General features: G+C 40.5%; 1 protein-coding gene across 10 annotated transcripts in view; it reads left to right on the forward strand.

Annotated features, from left to right (window-relative positions):
- OCIAD1 (OCIA domain containing 1) overlaps positions 1-22,907 on the forward strand; it is a 56,952-nt gene that overhangs the window by 12,309 nt on the left and 21,736 nt on the right. For 4 of the 10 annotated variants that reach the window (XM_009206807.2, XM_003898663.3, XM_009206805.2 and 1 more), the window contains exons 1-3: positions 14,814-15,021; positions 16,393-16,455; positions 17,175-17,255. In XM_009206807.2, coding sequence (XP_009205071.1) covers positions 16,398-16,455; positions 17,175-17,255 — 139 coding nt within the window. In that variant the 5' untranslated portion in view covers positions 14,814-15,021; positions 16,393-16,397. Of the gene's footprint in view, positions 1-12,134; positions 12,232-14,773; positions 15,269-16,392; positions 16,456-17,174; positions 17,256-22,907 lie in introns of those variants that run through there. The other 6 variants (XM_009206802.4, XM_017958712.3, XM_009206803.2 and 3 more) reach the window with 5 other exon arrangements.

Raw genomic sequence — 22,907 nt, forward strand, 5'->3', positions numbered from 1 at the left:
CAGTGGGTCCAACTAATGGAGAGTGAGCAAAAGCAGGGTGGTGTGTCGCTTCACCTGGGAAGTGTAAGGAGCCAGGAACCTCCCTACCCTAGCCAAGGCAAGCCATGAGGGACTGTAATACCCAGCTAGGTTACTACACTTTCTCCATGGTTTTTGCAATCTGCAGATCAGGAGATTCCTACCAGGGCCCTGGGTTTCAAGTACAAAACTGGGTGGCTGTTTGGGCAGACACTAAGTGAGCTGTAGAAGTATTTTTTCATACCCCAGTGGCACCTGGGACTGTGCTACCCAGCCGGGTTACTACACTTTTTCCAAGGTTTTTTCAATCTGCAGATCAGGAGATTCCCACCAGGGCCCTGGGTTTCAAGCACAAAACTGGGGGGCTGTTTGGGCAGACACAAAGCTAGCTGCAGAAGTATTTTTTGATAACCCAGTGGGGCCTGGAACACCAGCGAGACAGAACCGTTTACTTCCCTGGAAAGGGGGCTGAAGCCAGGAAGCCAAGTGGTCTAGCTCAGTGGGTCCCACTTCCACAGAGCCCAGCAAGCTAAGAACCACTGGCTTGAAATTCTTGTTGCCAGCACAGCAGTCTGAAGTCGACTTGGGATGATCAAGCTTGGTGTGGGGAGGGGCATCCGCCATTACTGAGGTTTTAGTAGGCAGTTTTCTCATAACAGAGCTAAGGAGACTGGGAGGTCTGGGCTGGGTGTGGCAAAGCAGCTGTGGCCAGACTGCTTCTCTAGATTTCTCCTCACTGGGCAGGGCATCTCTGAAGGAAAGGTGACAGCCCCAGTCAGGTGCTTACAGACAAAAACCCCCAGCTCCCTGGGACAGAGCACCTTGGGGAAGGGGTGGTTTTGGGTGCAGCTTTAGCGGATTTAATCATTCCTGCTTACTGGCTCTGAAGAGAGCAGCTGATCCTGGACAAGAGGGATTCTCCCAGCACAGCGCACCAGCTCTTCTAAGGGACAGACTGCCTCCTCAAGTGGGTCCCCGACCTCTATGCCTCCTGACTGGGAGAAACCTCCCAACAAGGGTTGACAAACACCTCATACAGGAGAGCGCCAGCTGACATTAGGCCAGTGCCCCTCTGGGACGAAACTTCCAGAGAAAGTAGCTGGCAGAAATCTTTGTTGTTCTGCAGCCTCCCCTGGTGATATGCAGGTGAACAGGGTCTGGAGTGGATCTCCAGCAAACTGCAGCAGACCTGCAGAAGAGGGGCCTGACTGCTAGAAGAAAAACTGATCAATATCAGCATAAAGGATCCCCACATAAAGACCCCATCCAGAGGTCATCAGCCTCAAAGATCAGGTAGATAAATCCATGAAGATGAGGAAAAAACAGTGCAAAAATGCAGAAAAATCCAAAAACCAGAATGCCTATTCTCCTCCAAATGATCTTAACTCCTCTCCAGCAAGGGCACAAAACTGGACAGAGAATGAGTTTGATGAATTGACAGAAGTGGGCTTCAGAAGGTGGGCAATAACAAACTCCTCTGAACTAAAGGAGCATGTTCCAACCCAATGCAAGGAAGCTAAGAACCTTGATAAAAGGTTACAGGAACTGCTAACTAGAATAACCAGTTTAGAGAGGAACATAACTGACCTTATGGAGCTGAAAAACACAGGAGGAGAACTTCATGAAGCATATACAAGTATCAATAGCTGAATTGATCAAGACGAAGAAAGGATATCAGAGATTGAAAGTCAACTTAATGAAATAAGGCATGAAGACAAGATTAGAGAAAAAAAAATGAAAAGGAATGAAAAAAACCTTCAATAAATATGGGAATATGTGAAAAGACCAAACCTACAATTGATTGGTGTACCTGAAAGTGATGGGGAGAATGGAACCAAGTTGAAAAACACACTTCAAGATATTATCCAGGAGACTTCCCCAACCTAGCAAGACAGGCCAACATTCAAATTCAGGAAATACAGAGAACACCACTAAGACATTCCTAAAGAAGAGCAACCCCAAGACACATAATGGTCAGATTCTCCAAGGTGGAAATGAAGGAAAAAAATGTTAAGGGCAGCCAGAGAGAAAGGTCAGGTCACCTACAAAGGGAAGCCCATCAGACTAATAGTGAATCTCTCTGCAGAAACCCTACAAGCCAGAAGAGAGTGGGGGCCAACATTCAGCATCCTTAATAGCTAGCCAAACTAAGCTTCATAAGTGAAGGAGTAATACAATCCTATACAGACAAGCAAATACTGAGGGATTTTGTCACCACCAGGTCTGCCTTACAAGAGCTCCTGAAGGAAGCACTAAATATGGAAAGAAAAAACTGGTACCAGCGACTGCAAAAACAACCCAAAATATAAAGACCAATGACACTATGAAGAAACTGCATCAACTAATATGCAAAATAACCAGCTAACATCATGATGGCAGGATCAAATTCACATATAGCAATGTTAGCCTTAAATGTAAATGGGATAAATGCCCCAATTAAAAGACACAGACTGGCAAATTGGATAAAGAGTCAGGATCCCTCAGTGTGCTGTATTCAGGAGACCTATCTCACATGCAAAGACACACATGGGCTCAAAATAAAGGGATGGAGGAAGATCTACCAAGCAAAAAAAAAAAAAAAAAAAAAAGGAGGGCTTGCAATCCTAGTCTCTGATAAACAGACTTTAAACCAACAAAGATCAAAAAAGACAAAGAAGGGCATTATACTATGATAAAGAGATCAATGCATCAAGAAGAGCTCAGTACCCTAAATATATACGCACCCAATACAGGAGCACCCAGATTCATAAAACAAGTTCTTAGAGACCTACAAATAGACTTAGATTCCCACACAATAATAATGGGAGACTTTAACACTCCACTGTCAATATTAGACAGATCAATGAGACAGAAAATTAACAAGGACTTGAATATTCAGGACTTGAATTCAGCTCTGGACCAAGCGAACCTAACAGACATCTGCAGAACTCTCCACCCCAAATCAGCAGAATATACATTCTTCTCAGCATCACATAGCATGTATTCTAAAATCAATCACATAATTGGAAGTAAAACACTCCTTAGCAAATGCAAAAGAATGGAAATCATAACAAACAAGTCTCTCAGACAACAGTGCAATCAAATTAGAACTCTGGATTAAGAAACTCACTCAAATCCACACGACTACATGGAAATTGAACAACCTGCTCCTGAATGACTACTGAGTAAATAACAAAATTAAGGCAGAAATAAATAAGTTCTCTGAAACCAATGAGGACAAAGAAACAACATACCAGAATCTCTGGGACACAGCTAAAGCAGTGTTAAGAGGGAAATTTATAGCACTAAATGCCCACACAGAAAGCTGGAAAGATCTAAAATCAATACCCTAACATCACAATTAAAAGAACTAAAGAAGTAAGAGGAAACAAATTCAAAAGCTAGCAGAAAACAAGAAATAACTAAGATCAGAGCAGAACTGAAGGAGATAGAGACATGAAAAACCCTTCAAAAATTCAATGAATCCAGGAGCTGTTTTTTTGAAAAGATTAACAAAACAGATGGACTACTAGTTAGACTAATAAAGAAAAGAGAGAAGAATCAAACAGACACAATATAAATGATAAAGGTGATATCACCACTGATCCCACAGAAATACAAACTACCATTAGAGAATACTATAAACACCGCTATGCAAATAAACCTAGAAAATCTAGAAGAAATGGATACATTCCTGGACACATACACACTCTCAAGACTAACCCAGGGAGAAGTAGACTCTTTGAATAGACCAATAGCAGGCTCTGAAATTGAGGCAGTAATTAATAGCCTACCAACCAAAAAAAGTCCAGGACCAGATGAATTCACAGCTGAATTCTACCAGAGGTATAAGGAGGAGCTGGTACCATTTGTTCTGAAACTATTCCAAACAATAGAAAAAGAGGGACTCCTCCCTAACTCATTTTATGAGGCCAGCATCACCCTGATATGAAAACCTGCAGAGACACAACAAAAAAAAGAAAATTTCTGGCCAATATCCCTGATGAATATTGATGCGAAAATCCTCAATAAAATACTGGCAAACCAAATTGAGCAGCACGTTAAAAATCTTATCCGCCATGATTGAGTCAGCTTTATGCCTGGGATGCAAGGCTAGTTCAACATATGCAAATTGATAAATGTAATCCATCACATAAACAGAACCAATTACAAAAACCACATGATTATCTCAATGGATGCAGAAAAGGCCTTTGACAAAATTCAACATCTCTTCATGTTAAAAACTCTCAATAAACTAGGTGTTGATGGAACATATCTCAAAATAATAAGAGCTATTTATGACAATCCCATAGCCAATATCATACTGAATGGGCAAAAGCTGGAAGCATTTCCTTTGAAAACCAGCACAAGGATGTCCTCTCTCATCACTCCTATTTAACATAGTATTGGAAGTTCTGGCCAGGGCAATCAGGCAAGATAAAGAAATAAAGTTATTCAAATAGGAAGAGAGGAAGTCAAATTGTCTCTGTTTGCAGATGACATAATTGTATATTGAGAAAACTCCATGTCTCAGCCCAAAAACTTCTTAAACTGATAAGCAACTTCAGCATAGTCTCAGGATACAAAGTCAATGTGCAAAAATCATAAGCATCCCTATACACCAACAATAGACAAGCAGAGAGCTAAATCATGAGTGAACTCCCATTCACAATTGCTACAAAGAGAATAAAATACCTAGGAATACAACTTACAAGGGATGTGAAGGACCTCTTCAAGGAGAACTATGTACCACTGCTCAAGGAAATAAGAGAGGACACAAACAAATGGAAAAACATTCAATGCTCTTGGATAGGAAGAATCAATATTGTGATAATGGCCCCACTGCCCAAGGTAATTTATAGATTCAATGTTGTTCCCATTAAGCTACCAGTGACTTTCTTCACAGAAATAGAAAAACGACTTTAAATTTCATATGGAATCAAGAAAGAGCCCATATAGCCAGGACAATCCTAAGCAAAAAGAACAAAGCTGGAGGCATCATGCTACCTGACTCCAAACTATACTACAAGGATACAGTAACCAAAACAGCATGGTACTTGTACCAAAACAGATGTATAGACCAATGGAACAGAACAGAGACCTCAGAAATAACACCATGCATCACAACCATCTGATCTTCAACAAACCTGACAAAAACAAACAATGGGGAAAGGATTCCCTATTTAATAAATGGTGCTGGGAAAACTGGCTTAGCCATATGCAGAAAACAGAAACTGGACCACTTCCTTACACCTTATATAAAAATTAACTCAAGATGCATTAAAGACTTAAATGTAAAACACAAAATCATAAAAACCTTAGAAGAAAACCTAGGCAGTACCATTCAGGACACAGGCATGGGCAAAGACTTCATGACTAAGACACCAAAAGTAATTGCAACAAAAGCCAAAATTGACAAATGGGATCTAATTAAACTAAAGAGCTTCTGCACAGCAAAGAAAACTATCATCAGAGTGAACAGGCAACCTACAGAATGGGAGAAATTTTTTGCAAGCTACCCATCTGACAAATATCTAATATCCTGAATGTATAAGGAACTTAAACAAATTTACAAGAAAAAACAACCCCATCAAAAAGTGGGCAAAGGATATGAACAGACACTTCTCAAAAGAAGACATTTATGTGGCCAAGAAACATTAAAAAAAAAAAAAAAGCTCGTTATCACTGGTCATTAGGGAAATGCAAATCAAAACCACAATGCGATACCATCTTACACCAGTCAGAATGGCGATTATTAAAAAGTCAGGAAACAACAGATGCTGGTGAGGCTGTGGAGAAATCAGAACGCTTTTACGCTATTGGTGGGAGTGTAAATTAGTTCAACCATTGTGGAAGACAGTGTGGCAATTCCTCAAGGATCTAGAACCAGAAATATCATTTGACCCAGCAATCCCATTATTGGGTATATACCCAAAGGACTATAAATCATTTTACTATGAAGACACATGCACATGTATGTTTATTGCAGCACTGTTTACAATAGCCAAGTCATGGAACCAACCCAAATATCCATCAATGATAGACTGGATAGAGAAAATGTGGCACATATATACCATGCAATACTATGGAGCCATAAAAAGAATGAGTTCATGTCCTTTGCAGGTACATGGTTGAAGCTGGAAACCATCATTCTCAGCAAACTAACACAGGACCAGAAAACCAAACACCACATGTTCTTACTCATAAGTGGGAGTTGAACAGTGAGAACACATGGACACAGGGAGGGGAACATCACACACCAGGACCTGTTGGGGGGTAGGGAGGAAAGGGAGTGAGAGCATTAGGGCAAATACCTAATGCATGCGGGGCTTAAAACCTAGATGGCAGGTTGATAGGTGCAGCAAGCCACCATGGCACCTGTATGCCTAATGTAACAAACCTGCACGTTCTCCACATGTACCTCAGAACTTAAAGTAAAATTTTTAAAAAAGACATATTATCATACTTAAAAAATTTTGAAATGGCTATACAGATTTCCTTTTTTAAATGATGATCTCTTTGAATTTTCTTTTATTTTTATTTACTTTTAATTTTTTTTAGAGAAGGTCTTGTTCTGTTGCCCAGGCTGGAATGCAGTGGCATTATCATAGCTCACTGGAACCTTAAATCCCTGGGCATAAGTGATGCTCCTGCTTCATGCTCTCGATTATCTATGACTGCAGGGGTGCCACAATGCCTGACTTTTTTTTTTTTTTTTGTAGAGATGGAGTCTTGCTATGTTGCCCAGGCTGGTCTCAAACTCCTGGCCTCATGTGATCTGCTCTGGCTTCCCAAAGTATTCAGATTACAGGAGTGAGCCACTACACCTGGATTTCTTTGAATTTTTGTTTTGTTTTTAAGACAGGGCCTCACTGTTTTGCCCAGGCTGGAGTGTAGTGGCACGATCTTGGCTTACTGCAACCTCTGTCTCCCAGGCTCAAGTGATTCTCCAACCTCAGCCTCCTGAGTAGCTGGGACTACAGATGAGCACCATCATGCCCGGCTAATTTTTTGTATTTTTTTGTAGAGATGGGGTTTTGCTATGTTGCCCACACTAGCCTTGAACTCCTAAGCTCAGGGTGATCCACCTGACTTGGCCTCCCAAGGTGCTGGGATTACAGGTGTGAGCCACTGCGCCCGGCCTGAATTTTTAATAGTTTCCATTAACAAGAAATTTGGAATGCTATAACCATTTAGTATTATAAATACTAATGTATTTGATGTAATTCAAATACATTAAATCAAATTACATCAAAGACTCTAAAATTGTTTTTTTTTTTTTTTTCCTTTTTCTTTTTTTGAGATGGGATCTCATTCTGTTGCTCAGGCTGGAGTGCACGGGCACAATCATAGCTCATTGCAACCTTCAACTCCTGGGCTCAAGTGATCCTGTCGACTCCACCTCCTGGGTAGCTAGGACTACAGGCATGCACTACCACACACAGCTTATTATTATTATTATTTTAGAGATAGGGTTTTGTTTTGTTGCCCAGGCTGGTCTCAAACTCCTGGTCTCAAGCGATCCTCCTGCCTTGGCCAGGTGTGAACCGCTCACTGCACTGGCCTCTTTTCTTTCATTAAGAAATGTAACAGAAATGTTATGAATGACAATTCAGGTGAATTTTGAATTCAAATGAACTTTTTGTTTTAGACAGAGTCTTGCTCTGTTGCTCAGGCTGGAGTGCAGTGGCGCAATCATAGCTCACTGCAGCCTTGATCTCCTGGGCTGAAGTGGTCCTCCCACCTCAGCCTCCCGAGTAGCTGGGATTACAGGCTTGCACCACTGCATCTGGTTAATTTTTGTATTTTTAGTAGAGACAGGGTTTCACAATGTTGCCCAGGTGGGTCTGGAACTCCTGGGCTCAAATGATCAGCCCATCTTGGCCTCCCAAAGTACTGGGACTTACAGGTATGAGCCACCGTGCCTGGCTGGAGTTTTTAATTTCAAGTAAGTCAAAATAATGATAGAACTGTAATTTGCATTATGAGATCCCCTGCAGCTGGGTGGACACCACAAAAACGACATTTCAAACTGAAAAGTCCAGACATGCCCAATTAATATGAAGACTGAGATATGGGGTTGCTCCTTGGGGTTACTCCCTGGAGCTGCACCTGCCTGGGGACCCTATCCTGACTCCTTGTGCCCTCACTCTACTAGCTGCACCTTGGGATGCCCGCCATCCCATGCATCCAGGGTATCTAGGGTATGCATCCAGGGTATCTAGGGTATGCATCCAGGGTATCTGACACATGAATATCTCCAGCAGCCCCATAGACCCCTTGCCCATGCTGGGCAGCAACGTGCCCTTTGGCTGATTTTTCTGAGATTTAGTATGGAGAAAGAAGAGCTGAATTTTGCTTATCATTCTCATCACTTGTGGGGTACATAGGAATGCCATTAGACTTTGTTTTCCTCTAACTCACCTCAGAGGACCCTCAAAGAAGGTTGCTTATAATGCAGGAAACTGGCCCAAGGTCTCTGCCCAAAGACTTCTGCAAAGGCTGAATGAGTGGATCAATAGCTTGTGGCATACCTATAACACATCCTTGGGAATATTAGTTAAGAAATTCGCCCTATGCTGTTAATTATCCCTTATCGCTCTTGTATTTTATCTTTCTTTTCCTTTCTTCCTCCCTTCCTCCTTTCCTTCCTTCCTTCCCTCCCTCCCTTTCTCTCTGTCTTTTTCTTTCCTTCCTTCCTTCATTCCTTCCTTCCTCCTTCCTTCCTTCTCCTTCCTTCCTCTCTCTTTCTTTCTTTCTTTCTTTCTTTCTTTCTTTCTCTCTCTCTCTCTCTCTCTCTTTCTTTCTTTCTTTCTTTCTTTCTTTCTTTCTTTCTTTCTTTCTTTCTCTTTTCTCTCTCTCTCCTCTCCCTCCCTCCCTCCCTTCTCTCTTTCTCTTTTTCCTTCTTACAAGAGCCTTACTCTGTTGCCCAGGCTGGAGTGAAGCAGTGCAATCTTGGCTCACTGTAACCTCCACCTCCTGGGTTCAAGCAGTTCTTCTGCCTCAGCCTCTCTGTAGCTGCAATTACAGACATGCACCACCACGCCTGGCTAATTTTTGTACTTTTAGGTAGAGACGGGGTTTCACCATGTTGGCCAGGCTGGTCTTGAACTCCTGACATCTCAGCCTCCCAAAGTGCTGGGATTACAGGCATGAGCTACCATGCTTGGCCTCTCTCCTATATTTTCAACTCTTCTCTTTACTGGTTCTTTCCCTTTGTGAATTACAATTAAAAGTCTATGGAATTAAAAAACAAAAACTATTGAGGTAATGTTTAAATGTATAATGTATAAATGTATAATTTATACATTATAAATTATAATGTTTAAATGTATATGTATTTTATGCAATGTATAAAATTGTATACGTATTTCAAAATATCACACTGTACCCCATAAATATGTACAATTATGTCAATTAAAAATCATAAAAGCAAAAACCCCAAAACAAAAAATAACCTTCATCCATTTTTATTTTTTCCTCCAGCTACCACTCTGTCTTGCTTTCTCCAAACAGCTAAACTTCTAGAAAGAGTAATGTACACTTTTCCTCACATTATCTCCAATCACTCTTTTCTCAACCCATTGTAATCCAGATTTTAATAAAACTACACTTGCAAAAGTTATAAAAACCTTCTTATTACTGCATGTAATGGATAGCTCTCCATCCTTACCAGCATTTGATATAATTGACCATTTCTTCCTTCTTATAAGATTCTTTTCCTTTGGCTTCTATGACGCTACATTTTGAACAATAAATATGTGTTAAACTAGATAGTCTGGTGAACTAATAAAACACTTTCTCTGCTCTAATGGAACATAGAAATATACTGAATAATAATTTATTGAATAATGATTGCTTGAATAATCACTGAATAGTTATCAGTTATGGAAGTTCAAGAGTTCATTTGAAAAGAAATTTTTTATTGACACTGAAATCAAGTAGAAATTCACTACATTGATTTCATTTGTATAATTTAATGAGTATAAATTATCCTTTTATAATTAATTTTTAAAAAGTGATGTCTAATAAGTGGAAATTTCTTATGGTACATTTCATTAGATCTTAACTCAAGGGAGGTATCATGAATTGTGTTGATTTAATTTAATCCAGGTAGATTGATTTCTGGTGATCTCACCATTCCAGATTAGAACATATTAGTTTGAGTTGGCTAATAAATCCTACAGCCCATCTCTAGCAAATATGTATCAACCTCCAGTAAGTCTTTGGATCTTGCCCAATTTATATTTGAATTCTCTGATTGTTGCATTATCCAAATTACCGAAGGACTCAATAACCTCTAAATGCCAGCACAAATGCAAAATGACAGTTTACTTGAATGTTTTAGAATCCTATTTGTTCCCACAGAAAGAGCTCATACCCTATTATCAACAGAAACCCAACTTATTGATTAATTGCTGAGAAATTAGGGGGCAGCAGAAAATAGACTTATCAATCTACCATGTGCTATGTGTTAGGCCTGGCTCAGTAAGTATAAAGAATATGATAAAACTGGATTCTGGAATCTAGTCAGGAAGCAAAGAAAAATACTTTGCTTTAAGGTTGGGTGCAGTGGGTCATGCCTACAACCGCAGCACTTTGGGAGGCCAAAGTGGGCAGGTCACTTGAGGCCAGGAATTGGAGACCAGCCTGGTAAAGTGGTGAAACTCTGTCTCTTCTACAAATAAAAAAATTAGCGGGATGTGGTGGTGTACACCTGTGGTACCAGCTACTCAGGAGGCTGAGGCACAAGAATTGCTTGAATCCAGGAGGTGAAGGTTGCAATGAGCAGAGATGGCACCACTGTATGGTCTGGGCAATAGACCAAGGACCTGTCCAAAAAAAAAAAAGACTTTGCTTTAACATAAAGCTCACCACCCAGAATGTCTTTTAATTTTCTTATTTTTGTTTCTTCTCATAAAAATGCGTTCAACAAATTCATTTAAGAAGTACTTGTTGACTTCATATGATCATGTGCCAATAATTTTGATGCTAGGCAAATGCGACTCCTACTGTCATAGACCTTTTTAGTGAAGAGAGAGAGACACTACACAAACAAATCATTGTTTTAGATCATAAAAAATACTATGAAAACAATAAGCAAGGTAACATGGAGAGTGACTGGGGTGCCATGTTAATTGGGTGGTCAAGGAATGCCTCTCTGATGTGGTGACATCAATTGAAGTCTGAGGCAAGAAGCCATGTTGAACATCTGGAAGAACAGTGTTCTAGAAGAGGGAACAGCAATTGCAAAGGCCCTGGGCCCGGAAGGAACTTAGCATGTCCCAAGAACAAAATGAGTGTTAGTTACTAATACTGATTATCTCAGGGATTTATTTGGTTCTACAAAGACTTACAAGCCAAAGTCTCTGCCCTAAAGGAGCTCTGTAACAGAGACAGACATACATAAAAAAGATCACTATATAGTGCAAAAGTACACTGCAGTGACAGCAATATGGACAAGCTAAGGACTAAGAAGGAAGAGTGATTAATTCTTTGGGGTGTGTTTCAGGGAAGGCATCACAAAGGTGGTGATGCAAAAGCAGAATTTTGAAATAGCAATAGAATTGACAAAGCAGGGAGTACAGTTGTGCTGGGGGAACAGTGCACAGAGAACACTGAGGGCAAAGACCTCCAGGCTGTTTCTTGTTAGTGAACACTGCAATAAAAGACAGTGACGCTCAAAAGGCACAGGGGCCAGACCATGATGGGCCTTATATTCAGTGCATGACTGGAGCTATCAAGAGACTCCAAGGAAGGAAACACAGGGTTGGATTAACTTTACATGACTGTCTCTCTTAAATATGTCTTCAGGAGGGTAAATGTTAAATGATAAAATGGCAAAGGGGCTCAGAAAGAGATGAGAAACCTGAGAGGTTTGAGGGGTTAATAAAATGAGTAGGGCTGGGATTGCCCACTGTTTAGTCACTAATAACTTCCAGTACCTGGCACTAATAAATACTTAAGGAAGGAATGTATGAAAATGAGTAAACAGTGATTGGCTGGGTGTGGCAGCACCATGTCTGATGAGCAGAAGTCATGAACCCCACATTAATAGACATTGACAGAGCACGTAAGAACATTTTTAGATGTGTTGTTTTAATTCTAACAACCCTATATGTAATTCCACTTTTCAGGTGAGAAAAACTATAGGCTCAGAGAGATCACGGTACCCTGCCAGAGGTTGTAGAACTCGTTGGAAACTTGGCTCAAGAAGGTGTGACAGATAACTAGGTACGCATGCTTAAACATTACTTTCTACAGCTTTGTTCTTTTGGCTCAGGATTATCTTGGCAATGCGGGCTGTTTTTTGGTTCCATATGAACTTTAAAGTAGTTTTTTCCAATTATGTGAAGAAAGTCATTGGTAGCTTGATGGGGATGGCATTGAATCTATAAATTACCTTGGGCAGTATGGCCATTTTCACGATATTGATTCTTCCTATCCATGAGCATGGAATGTTCTTCCATTTGTTTGTGTCCTCTTTTATTTCGTTGAGCAGTGGTTTGATTCTCCTTGAAGAGGCCCTTCACATCCCTTGTAAGTTGTATTCCTAGGTATTTAATTCTCTTTGAAGCAATTATGAATGGGAGTTCACTCATGATTTGGCTCTCTGTCTGTTAATGGTGTATAGGAATGCTTGTGATTTTTGCACATTGATTTTGTATCCTGAGACTTTGCTGAAGTTGCTTATCAGCTTTAAGGAGATTTTGGCATCACGCTACCTGACTTTAAACTACACTACAAGGCTACAGTAACCAAAACAGCATGGTACTGGTACCAAAACAGAGATATAGACCAATGGAACAGAACAGAGCCCTCAGAAATAATATCACACATCTACAACCATCTGATCTTTGACAAACCTGAGAAAAACAAGAAATGGGGAAAGGATTCCCTATTTAATAAATGGTGCTGGGAAAACTGGCTAGCCATATGTAGAAAGCTGACACTGGATCCCTTCCTTACATCTTATACAAAAATTAACTCAAGATGGATTAAAGACTTAAATGTTAGACCTAAAACCATAAAAACCCTACAAGAAAACCTAGGCAATACCATTCAGGACATAGGCACAGGCAAGGACTTCATGACTAAAACACCAAAAGCAATGGCAACAAAAGCCAAAATTGATAAATGGTATCTAATTAAACTAAAGAGCTTATGCATAGCAAAAGAAACTACCATCAGAGTGAACAGGCAATCTGCAGAATGGGAGAAAATTTTTGCAATCTACTCATCTGACAAAGGGCTAATATCCAGAATCTACAAAGAACTTAAACAAATTTACAAGAAAAAATCAACCCCATCAAAAAGTGGGCAAAGGATACGAACAGACATTTCTCAAAAGAAGACATTTATGCAGCCAACAGACACATGAAAAAAAGCTCATCATCACTAGCCATCAGAGAAATGCAAATCAAAACCACAATGAGATACCATCTCACACCAGTTAGAATGGTGATCATTAAAAGGTCAGGAGGCCCGGCGCGGTGGCTCAAGCCTGTAATCCCAGCACTTTGGGAGGCCCAGACGGGCGGATCACGAGGTCAGGAGATCGAAATCATCCTGGGTAACATGGTGAAACCCCGTCTCTACTAAAAAATACGAAAAACTAGCTGGGCGAGGTGGTGGGTGCCCGTAGTCCCAGCTACTCGGGAGGCTGAGGCAGGAGAATGGCGTAAACCCGGGAGGCGGAGCTTGCAGTGAGCCGAGATTGCGCCACTGCACTCCAGGCTGGGTGACAGAGCGAGACTCTGTCTCAAGAAAAAAAAAAAAAGGGTCAGGAAACAGGTGCTGGAGAGGATGTGGAGAAATAGGAACACATTTACATTGTTGGTGGGAGTGTAAATAAGTTCAACCATTGTGGAAGACAGTGTGGCAATTCCTCAAGGATCTAGAACTAGAAATACCATTTGATCCAGCCATCCCATTACTGGGTATATACCCAAAGGATTATAAATCATGCTACTATAAAGACCCATGCACACATATGTTTATTGTGGCACTATTCACAATAGCAAAGACTTGGAACCAACCCAAATGTCCATCAATGATAGACTGGATTAAGAAAATGTGGCACATATATGCTATGGAATACTATGCAGCCATACAAAAGATGTGTTTATGTCCTTTGTAGGGACATAGATAAAGCTGGAAACCATCATTCTCAGCAAACTGTTGCAAGAACAGAAAACCAAACACTGCATGTTGTCACTCATGGGTGGGAAACGAACAATGAGAACACTTGGACACAGGAAGGGGAACATCACACACCAGGGCCTGTGGTGGGGTGGGGGGATGGGGTAGGGATAGCTTTAGGAGATATGCCTAATGTAAATGACCAGTTAACAGGTGCAGCACACCAACATGGCACATGTATACATATGTAACAAAACTGCACGTTGTGCACATGTACCCTAGAACTTAAAGGATAATAAAAAATAAAAAAATTACTTTCTACTACGTAGCCTCCAGGCTCGAAGAATGAAATTATCTCATAAAAGAGATAATTTATAAAGTCGCTAACTCTGAAAAAAGGGACAACAGGGGGTTCCAGAACGTCCCCGCCAGCCTGCCAGGAGAAGACTAGAGACGTGCGTCACAACAGTCCAAAGTGAAGCCTCCCCCCAACGCCCTTCCCCGCCATCCAGCGAACTGGCAGGGCGCGGTTCTTGGTCCACCGCTGTCGCCTGCGCAGTCGTAGTAAGGCTCGTGAGCGCCACGGCCTGAAAGAGAAGGGCGGAGGGACGAGTATACGCATGCGTCTGTTCCTTGGCTGCTAGCTCTTAGACCCCGCAGTGAGGTCTGACGTCATTTCCTGCCGTAAGTAGACTGTGCCTCCGGGTCGCGGTCATTTTGAGCCGCTGTCTGGGTGACTTCTTGCGGCTGTCCGCCCCCTCCCCCTCCCCGCGGTACCTTGCACTTTTCTCTCTCCCTGCCCCCTCTGGAGTCCCCCCTCCGGGCCTTCTGTCCCAGATCGCTTGGGTTCGCCTTGCCATCGCCTGCTGCTGTGGTCGGAAGGTAGGTGAGGTGCCCCAGACAGCCCCGTTGTTGCTCTCCGCGTATCCCCTCACCACCTTCGCGGCCATCCACGACTTTCTCACCTTCCGCCATTTTCCTGCCTGTGAGGGTGGACAGATCGCGCTCGGGTCTCGGCCTCCTGAGTGCCCGTGACCGCAGGAAGCGACAGAGTGCTTCTGGGGGTGTGAGCTGGGGAAGTTCGTGGTCACGGATGCATGTGGGGTTGTTGCTCAGTCTGTAACAGCAGGTGGGAGACGGACACAGTAGTGGAGGATGGAGTGCGGGAATCAGCGGTTATAGGCCGCTTAGGCTTTAATCCAGCTTTATTTTGTGTTGAGAACTTAAAATGGTATTGTCTCAAGGGCCTTGTCAGCCCTGACAGTCTTCCTGGTGTTTCTGGGAAGGATGCTGTTATGGGAAATAAGAGGGTTTCATTTTTTTCTCATACGATTGTAGGGTAAAAGTAGTTAATTCAGCAGGCTCCATCCATCCATGAATTCAGCTGACCCTTTTTATTCCTTTTCTCTATTTAAGGGATTGGCATGTAGTAGGCCCTCATGGCTTATTGACTAAATGAATTATGGAAGAGCTCACTTGCTATCCTCATTGTGCATGCCATTCCTGTTTCCATGCAAATTGTTTTTAAAATGAGAATAATCATGATCCGACGTAAACATTCTGTAAAATGCAGTTACTTGATCTGTTGATCTAAGTCCTAATATATGAGTTTTAAAAAACGAGCCAAATAAAAAAGATGTATATTCTTGGAATTTTTGCATTTTTTTCTTAATATTCTTGGGGAGGAAGGAAATTTGGAGATACAGAATTTGCTGTTAGTTTTACATCACAGAGAGAAGGATATGATATCCTTGTTATTCCGTAATTTTTGAGTGCCCATTTGTAGGAGAGGTTGAATGTTTCTCATTATTATTTCATTTTTTAATATGGAAACTCACAAATGACTTGAAATTTTTTTCTCTTCTATTTTGGGGAATAACCCTAATCATTGGGCATAGATTTGAGAAACAACCAAAACATACTATGTGAAAGAACCCATTTTCAGGAGGAAAAGATACGTCTGTTATTTTATTGATATCTAGATAGTAAAAAACATTATTAACTTATAAAACGCTTATGCTTTTTCAATTAAGGGACTTAACCTGAGTAGTGAGTTCCAAATTAATCAGTAGGTCTGTTATTTTTTCATCTAGCTATTTATATGTGAAGTACTTAAGATATAGTAGTGTTTAGTAAATATTTGTTGATTGGTTGCTGTATAGACTAGTAGTTTTACTATATCATATGTCTTGATTTACTTTGACCTATCTAGTGATGGTTTCTAATACTTAATATGTAATGTTTTTGATACAGGAAAAATGAATGGGAGGGCTGATTTTCGAGAGCCGAATGCAGAGGTTCCAAGACCAATTCCCCGTAACTATCTATTAAGTATTTATAATTAGAAGCACTTCCTATGTAAAGGAAATTTCACTGCCTTGAGTAACAGTGGCAGGTGGGCTGGCTTCATGGGCATGTGCAGACAGTGCCCCATACTTGGTTTCATGTTCTAGTCTTGTTATCTTGAAATTTGTAATCATTTGGACAAGGAGTCCCACGTTTTTATTTTGCACTGGACCCAGCACATTAGGTAGCCAGTCCTGACTAGCAGATAGTAGCATTAATTCTATTTGAAGTCAAAGTTTGTTAAAAGTGTGTAAGTGGCCTGGCCCGGTGGCTCATAGTAATCCCAGCACTTTGGGAGGCCAAGGTGGGTGAATCACCTGAGGTCAGGAGTTTGCGACTAGCCTGGCCAACATGGTGAAACCCCGTGTCTACTAAAATACAAAAAATTAGCCTGTTGTGGTGATGGGTACCTGTAATCCCAGCCACTCGGGAGTCTGAGGCAGGAGAATTGCTTGAACCCGGGAGGTGGAGGTTGCAGTGAGCCGAGATCGTGCCATTGCACTCCAGCTTGGGCAACAAGAGTGAAACTTTGTCTCAAAAAAAAAAAAAAAAATGCATAAGCCAGTTGTTTTATTATTGAGTTTAAAAAAAAGTGGGTGCCTCTTGTTAATATTTAGGCTAAGATAATTTTTCAGACTTAGTTTTATTGTGGATAATTTAATGTTTCCTGATTTTTCTCTGATAAAAAGACATAGGACCTGATTACATTCCAACAGAGGAAGAAAGGAGAGTCTTTGCAGAATGCAATGATGAAAGCTTCTGGTTCAGATGTGAGTTCAATTTTCTAATTAATATAATTTGATCCAAAATTTGTACCTGAAATTTTGACCTGAATTTGAACCTGAAATTATAACTCCGTATAGAACAAATTAGCAAACTTTTTGCATAGTGTGGTTGTTATTAAAAGAGATTGATTAAGGAAATAAAGGAATTGCACACATTTTAAAGTAATTATTTCCAGATTTTTTGTTTAACAAAACCATGAGGTAATTTTGTTGATAATAGTAATAGTTAGCATTTACTATATGTACATGGATTATATAAAAACAATAAGCTTGATAACTATTATTACCCTCACTTTACAGGTGAAGGAATTGAGGTTTAGAGATGTTAAATGGCAACACTTAGTGTTACATAGGTGATAAATTACGATGTTTGGAGTTGAAACCAAGTCTGTCTGAAACAGATTTTACTCTTAATGCTTTTAACCATTACATAATAACAGGTTAGTTCCCATTTTATCGTTGTAAAATGTTGTTATACTACCAGCTCTTGATTTCTGACTAGAAAAACGTATATATTTTTGTGTATATCAAGATTTTATTTTTTAAATACAGAGATTGTTGAAAGCAGTACCTAAAATATACTCTCACTATTGAACAAAAAATTGGTATTGTTTTACTTGGAAACTGTAGTCCTTTCAGGTAAAAAGGAGGATGAATTTTTTTGTTGTTTTTTGTTTTTTTGAGGCGGAGCTTCGTTCTTTTCGCCCAGGCTGGAGTGCAATGGCGTGATCTCTGCTCACTGCAACTTCTGCCTCCTCGGTTCAAGCGATTCTCCTTCCTCAGCCTTCCGAGTAGCTGGGATTACAGGCATGTGCAGCCACACCCAGCAAATTTTTGTACTTTTAGTAGAGGTAGGATTTCACCATGTTGGCCAGGCTGGTCTTGAACTCCTGACCTTAGGTGATCCACCTTGGTCTCCCAGAGTGCTGGGATTATAGGCATGAGCCACTGCACCCAGCAAATTTTTTTTGAAAAAGGCAACTTGGCTGGGCACGGCGCCTCATGCCTATAATCGCAGCACTTTGGGAGGCAAAGGCAGGAGGATTGCTTGAGTCCAGGAGTTCAAGACCAGCCTGGGAAACATAGAGAGGCCTTGTCTCTACCAAAAATGAAAGAAATTAGCTGGGTGTAGTGGTAGGTAGCTGTAGTTGCAACCACTTGGGAGGCTGGGACTAAGGCAGGAGGATCCCTTGAGCTGGGTAGATAGAGGCTGCTGCAGTGAGCTATGATTACATCACTGCATTCCACCGTGGGTGACAGAGCCAGACCCTGTCTCAAAGAAAAAAAGGTCAACTTAAGCCATTAAGGAGGATGTATGTTTTCATCAGTGAGCATGATATGTATGCTTAAAATGTGCAAGCTGTGCAAGGTACCTGTTGGGAAGATAAGTTTTATGAAAGACAGTCTTTGTCCTGAAGTAGTTTTCTTTATTTGTTTTTGTTTTTGAGACGGAGTCTCACTCTCTTTCCCAGGCTGAAGTGCAGTGGTGTGATCTCTGCTCATGTCAACATCCTCCTGGGTTCAAGTGATTATCCCACCACAGCGTCCCGAGTACCTGGGACTACAGGTGTGCACCACCATGCCTGGCTAATTTTTGTGTTTTTAGTAGAGATGGGGTTTCACCATGTTGGCCAGGCTGATCTCGAACTCCTGATCTCAGTTGATTCACCCGCGTTGGCCTCCAAAAGTGCTGGGATTACAGGTGTGAGCCACAGTGCCCAGCCCTGAAGTAGTTTTATATGTGGTGAGACAAAACTAATATGTAAAACACTTAGAGATTAAGTGTGTAACTGTAGAAGACTTTTTAAAGAGATAAATTAATTAGAATTGACTTACTGAAATTGAAAAATTTGAATAACTTTTCACATTTTAAAACTCAAAATTTTCTCAACATTTTACCAAATTTCAATTTGGTAAAAACTGAAGCCTCTTTCAGTTTTTCAGTTGTGTTTTTCTGTAACATAAGGTAGCATACCTGAGTTGGAAAAAGACCTTTATTTGTTAAGCAAACAATACTTTAACAACTTTATAGTAATACTATAGGCCAGGTATGGTGGCTGTAATCCCAGCACCTTGGTTTTGTTTTGTTTTTTATTTTTGTAGATACTAGGTTTTGCCATGTTGCCCAGGCTGATCTTGAACCCCTGAGCTCAAGCGATCTGCCTGCCTTGGCCTCTCCAAAAGGTGGAATTTCAAGCATGAGCCAGTGAACCTGGCCCTAGCACGTTGGGTGACTGAGGCAGGAGGATCGCCTGAGACCAGCAGTTTGAGACCAGCCTTGGCAACATAGTGAGACCCTGTCCCTAACCCCCCGCAAAAAATTAAAAAAATATAAAAAAATTGATAGTAGAGAAGTGGAGAGGAAAGGTAGAGTAGCATTTGGATGAAAGGAGTAGTGAACAAAGGCAGAGTTTGCAATAACTTTATCTCTACTAGAGCCATGAGCCTGAATTGATTGGAACAGAGGTCTTTCATTGAGGATAGAACATAAAACATAATAATGAGTTAAAGATTTGATCCATTATATCGTTTAGGTTCTTGAGCAGAGGGGGATGATGTGTAAGGTTTTTTTAAGGAAGGTTAGTTAACAGTGTGCAAGATGGGTAGAAGGGTGAGAAGTTGTACTAGGTAAAATCTGTTTTGAGCTTTTGGCAGTAACTTAGGCATATATATGTAGTCATCGATGAGATATAGTTGATTATTGTGTCATTTGGACTGGAAAAGATGAGCTGGCAACGAAAGATTTTTTAAAGGACAAATAACAGGATTTTTTAAAAAGTTCGACTAAGGGGGAATGAAGGAATGGTAAGAGGGAGGTAATAACTTTAAGATAACCAGCTTAGGACACTCAATAATGATACTACTGAATAAAAGGTTCAGTTAGAAGGAGTTCTTGTTTGAAGATGAGTTTAGTTCAGACATTTTGAGTTCATGCTGCAACATTCGATTGTGGAAGATTTCTAAGCAACTAGAGATAGAAACAAACGTATACATGAAAAATTAGTTTATTGTGGAGTTGTGTTGGTGAATTCGCCTATAAATTAAGTGTAGAGATAAAAGTGTGAAACTGATAATAGTTTCTGCCATGTGATTAATACTTAGGATTGATAGAATAAAGGATAAAGTTTGGATAGTCATGGATAAGGGAACAAGTGATAATGAAAGAATCAACAAAGACCAAGAGCAGTTAGGAAGATATAGGAGCTCTGATAGAATCTTTGTCATTTTATCCTCCAGTATTCAGAGACTTGCAGATGTTTCAAACTAGAAAGAACCTGAATAAGAATTAGGTGATGGTGTCCATCTTAATTTATGATGACTATGCATCTAAAACAGTTATTCTCAACTGGAAGCATAATTGGAACAAGTTGAGAATAATTGTTTTAGATGCATAGTCATCATACATTAAGGACCTCTATAAAATTTTCATGGCTCATAGAATGGGAATAGTTTTTTTTTTTTTGTTCCCGAGAAGGAGTCTCGCTCTATTGCCCAGGCTGGAGTGCAGTGGTGTGATCTCGACTCATTGCAACCTCTGCCTCCCGAGTTCAAGCAATTCTCCTGCCTCAGCTTCCCAAGTAGCTGGGATTATAGGCGCACACCACCATGCCCAGCTAAGTTTTTGTATTTTTAGTAGAGACCAGGTTTCACCATATTGGCCAAGCTGGTCTTGAACTCCTGACCTTGTGATCTGCCCACCTTGACCTCCCAAAGTTCTGGGATTACAGGCATGAGCCACTGTGCCTGGCCAGAATGGGAAGAATTTCTTAGAGAACGTGGCTATAAACTGTAGCAACAGTTTTGTTGTTGTTTTTTTTTTAAATCTTTGAAGATTATATAGAGTAGATAGGATAAAATGATCTATTTTCAAGTCTTGATGACACAGGATTAAGAAAAAGACAAGTCCGATAGAGGGAGTTTGGGATTATTTTAGTGTTGGGCTAATGGTTAAATAGATGCTAAGGTGTCCAGATTTATTTCTGGCTGATAAATGTATGCTGTTGCACATGTTTAATATTCTAAATAACTGTGATGGGGTTATGCCAAAAATACATTAAAGGGTAGTGAACAATGTCAGGATGCTCATGTATACCAGACTCTTAATAGTGGGACATGTGGTATATGAATAGTACAAAGCTAAGTAATTTCTGTGTATTAAAACAGATAAATCACAGATTGAAAAGACGAAAAGTGGCCAGGTGCTGTGGCTCACACCTGTAATCCCAGCATTTTGGGAGGCTGAGGCGGGCAGATCAATTGAGCTCAGGAGTTCGAGACTAGCCTGACCTATATGGTGAAACCCTGTGTCTACTAAAAATACAAAAGTTAGCTGGGCATGGTGGCAGGTGCCTTTAATTCCAGCTACTCGGGAAGCTGAGATAGGAGAATTGCTTGAACGCGGGAGGCGGAGGTTGCAGTGAGCCGAGATCGTGCCACTGCACTCCAGCCTGGATGACAGAGTGAGACTCCATCTCAAAAAACAAACAAACAAAAAGACAAAAAGCATGTAATAAGGACAGGCTGAAAGACAGCTTGTTAATTTTATACCATATCTACATTACTGAGAAATTACAGCAGCCAAAAAATTACTGTATTAATAGGTAGCATTTGACTCTTAGATAACCAAGGTGTTGCATATTATAGCATCAAACATTGAAATGTAGAAGCTTGGTTGTAACCAGATGATAGGAAGTTCAATGTGTAATTATCAGAAGGATGATAATCATGCATTATGAAATTTTGTACTTTAACATTTGTACTTTCGAATTAGATAGTCTGTGCTGTATGTGACATATTTATGCAAACAAATAATGGCATCTGTCCTACTTTGGAGAGTATCACCTCGTGACTTGATTAGAAAAAGGTGGTAAAAGCATTTACAAATTTATAAAAAAGCACTTACTAAGGTAATTTTTTATACATTTTTTAGGTCGGTTAAATATACTTATCCTGTTTTAAAATTAGACTTGTTGATCTAGGGACCGTTCTCTTTCCTTAAGATAACTTTGTTTCTATACTGACCTACGTTCCATTAATCTGAAATACAACTATGAAGGCATCTTATTTCTAGGTGCTTAAAATCATGATCCTATGCACTGACCTAAAATCACTATGTCTGTGCCCAAACACACGGGTTGGGAAGACCCTGTACATATAGGGTCAGTTTATTGCACATTCATGTTAAAATAGTTCTCAACTTCCAGAATTACTGAAAAGATGTATCATTTCCTATTTGTATCAGCTGGAGTCTATGAATAATATTTCATACATGTGTACTATTAGTTTTCAAATGATACGGTATAAGAGTGATAAGAGTATGGGCTGGGCATGGTAGCTTAAACCTGTAATCTCAGCATTTTGAGAGGCTGAGGTGGGCGGATCACTTGAAGTCAGGAGTTTAAGACCAGCCTGGCTAACATGGTGAAACCCTGTCTGTACTAAAAATACAAAAATTAGCCAGGTGTGGTGGCACATGCCTGTAGTCGCAGCTTCTTGGGATGCTGAGGCAGGAGAATGGCTTGAACTTGGGAGGCAGAGGTTGCATTGAGCCGAGATCGTGACATTGCACTCTAGCCTGGGTGACAGAGCGAGACTTCATCTCAAAAAAAATAAAAGAAAGAAAAAAGAGTATGGACT

This window comes from Papio anubis, chromosome 3 (genome assembly GCF_008728515.1).
Source record: "Papio anubis isolate 15944 chromosome 3, Panubis1.0, whole genome shotgun sequence".
Lineage (NCBI taxonomy): Eukaryota > Metazoa > Chordata > Mammalia > Primates > Cercopithecidae > Papio > Papio anubis.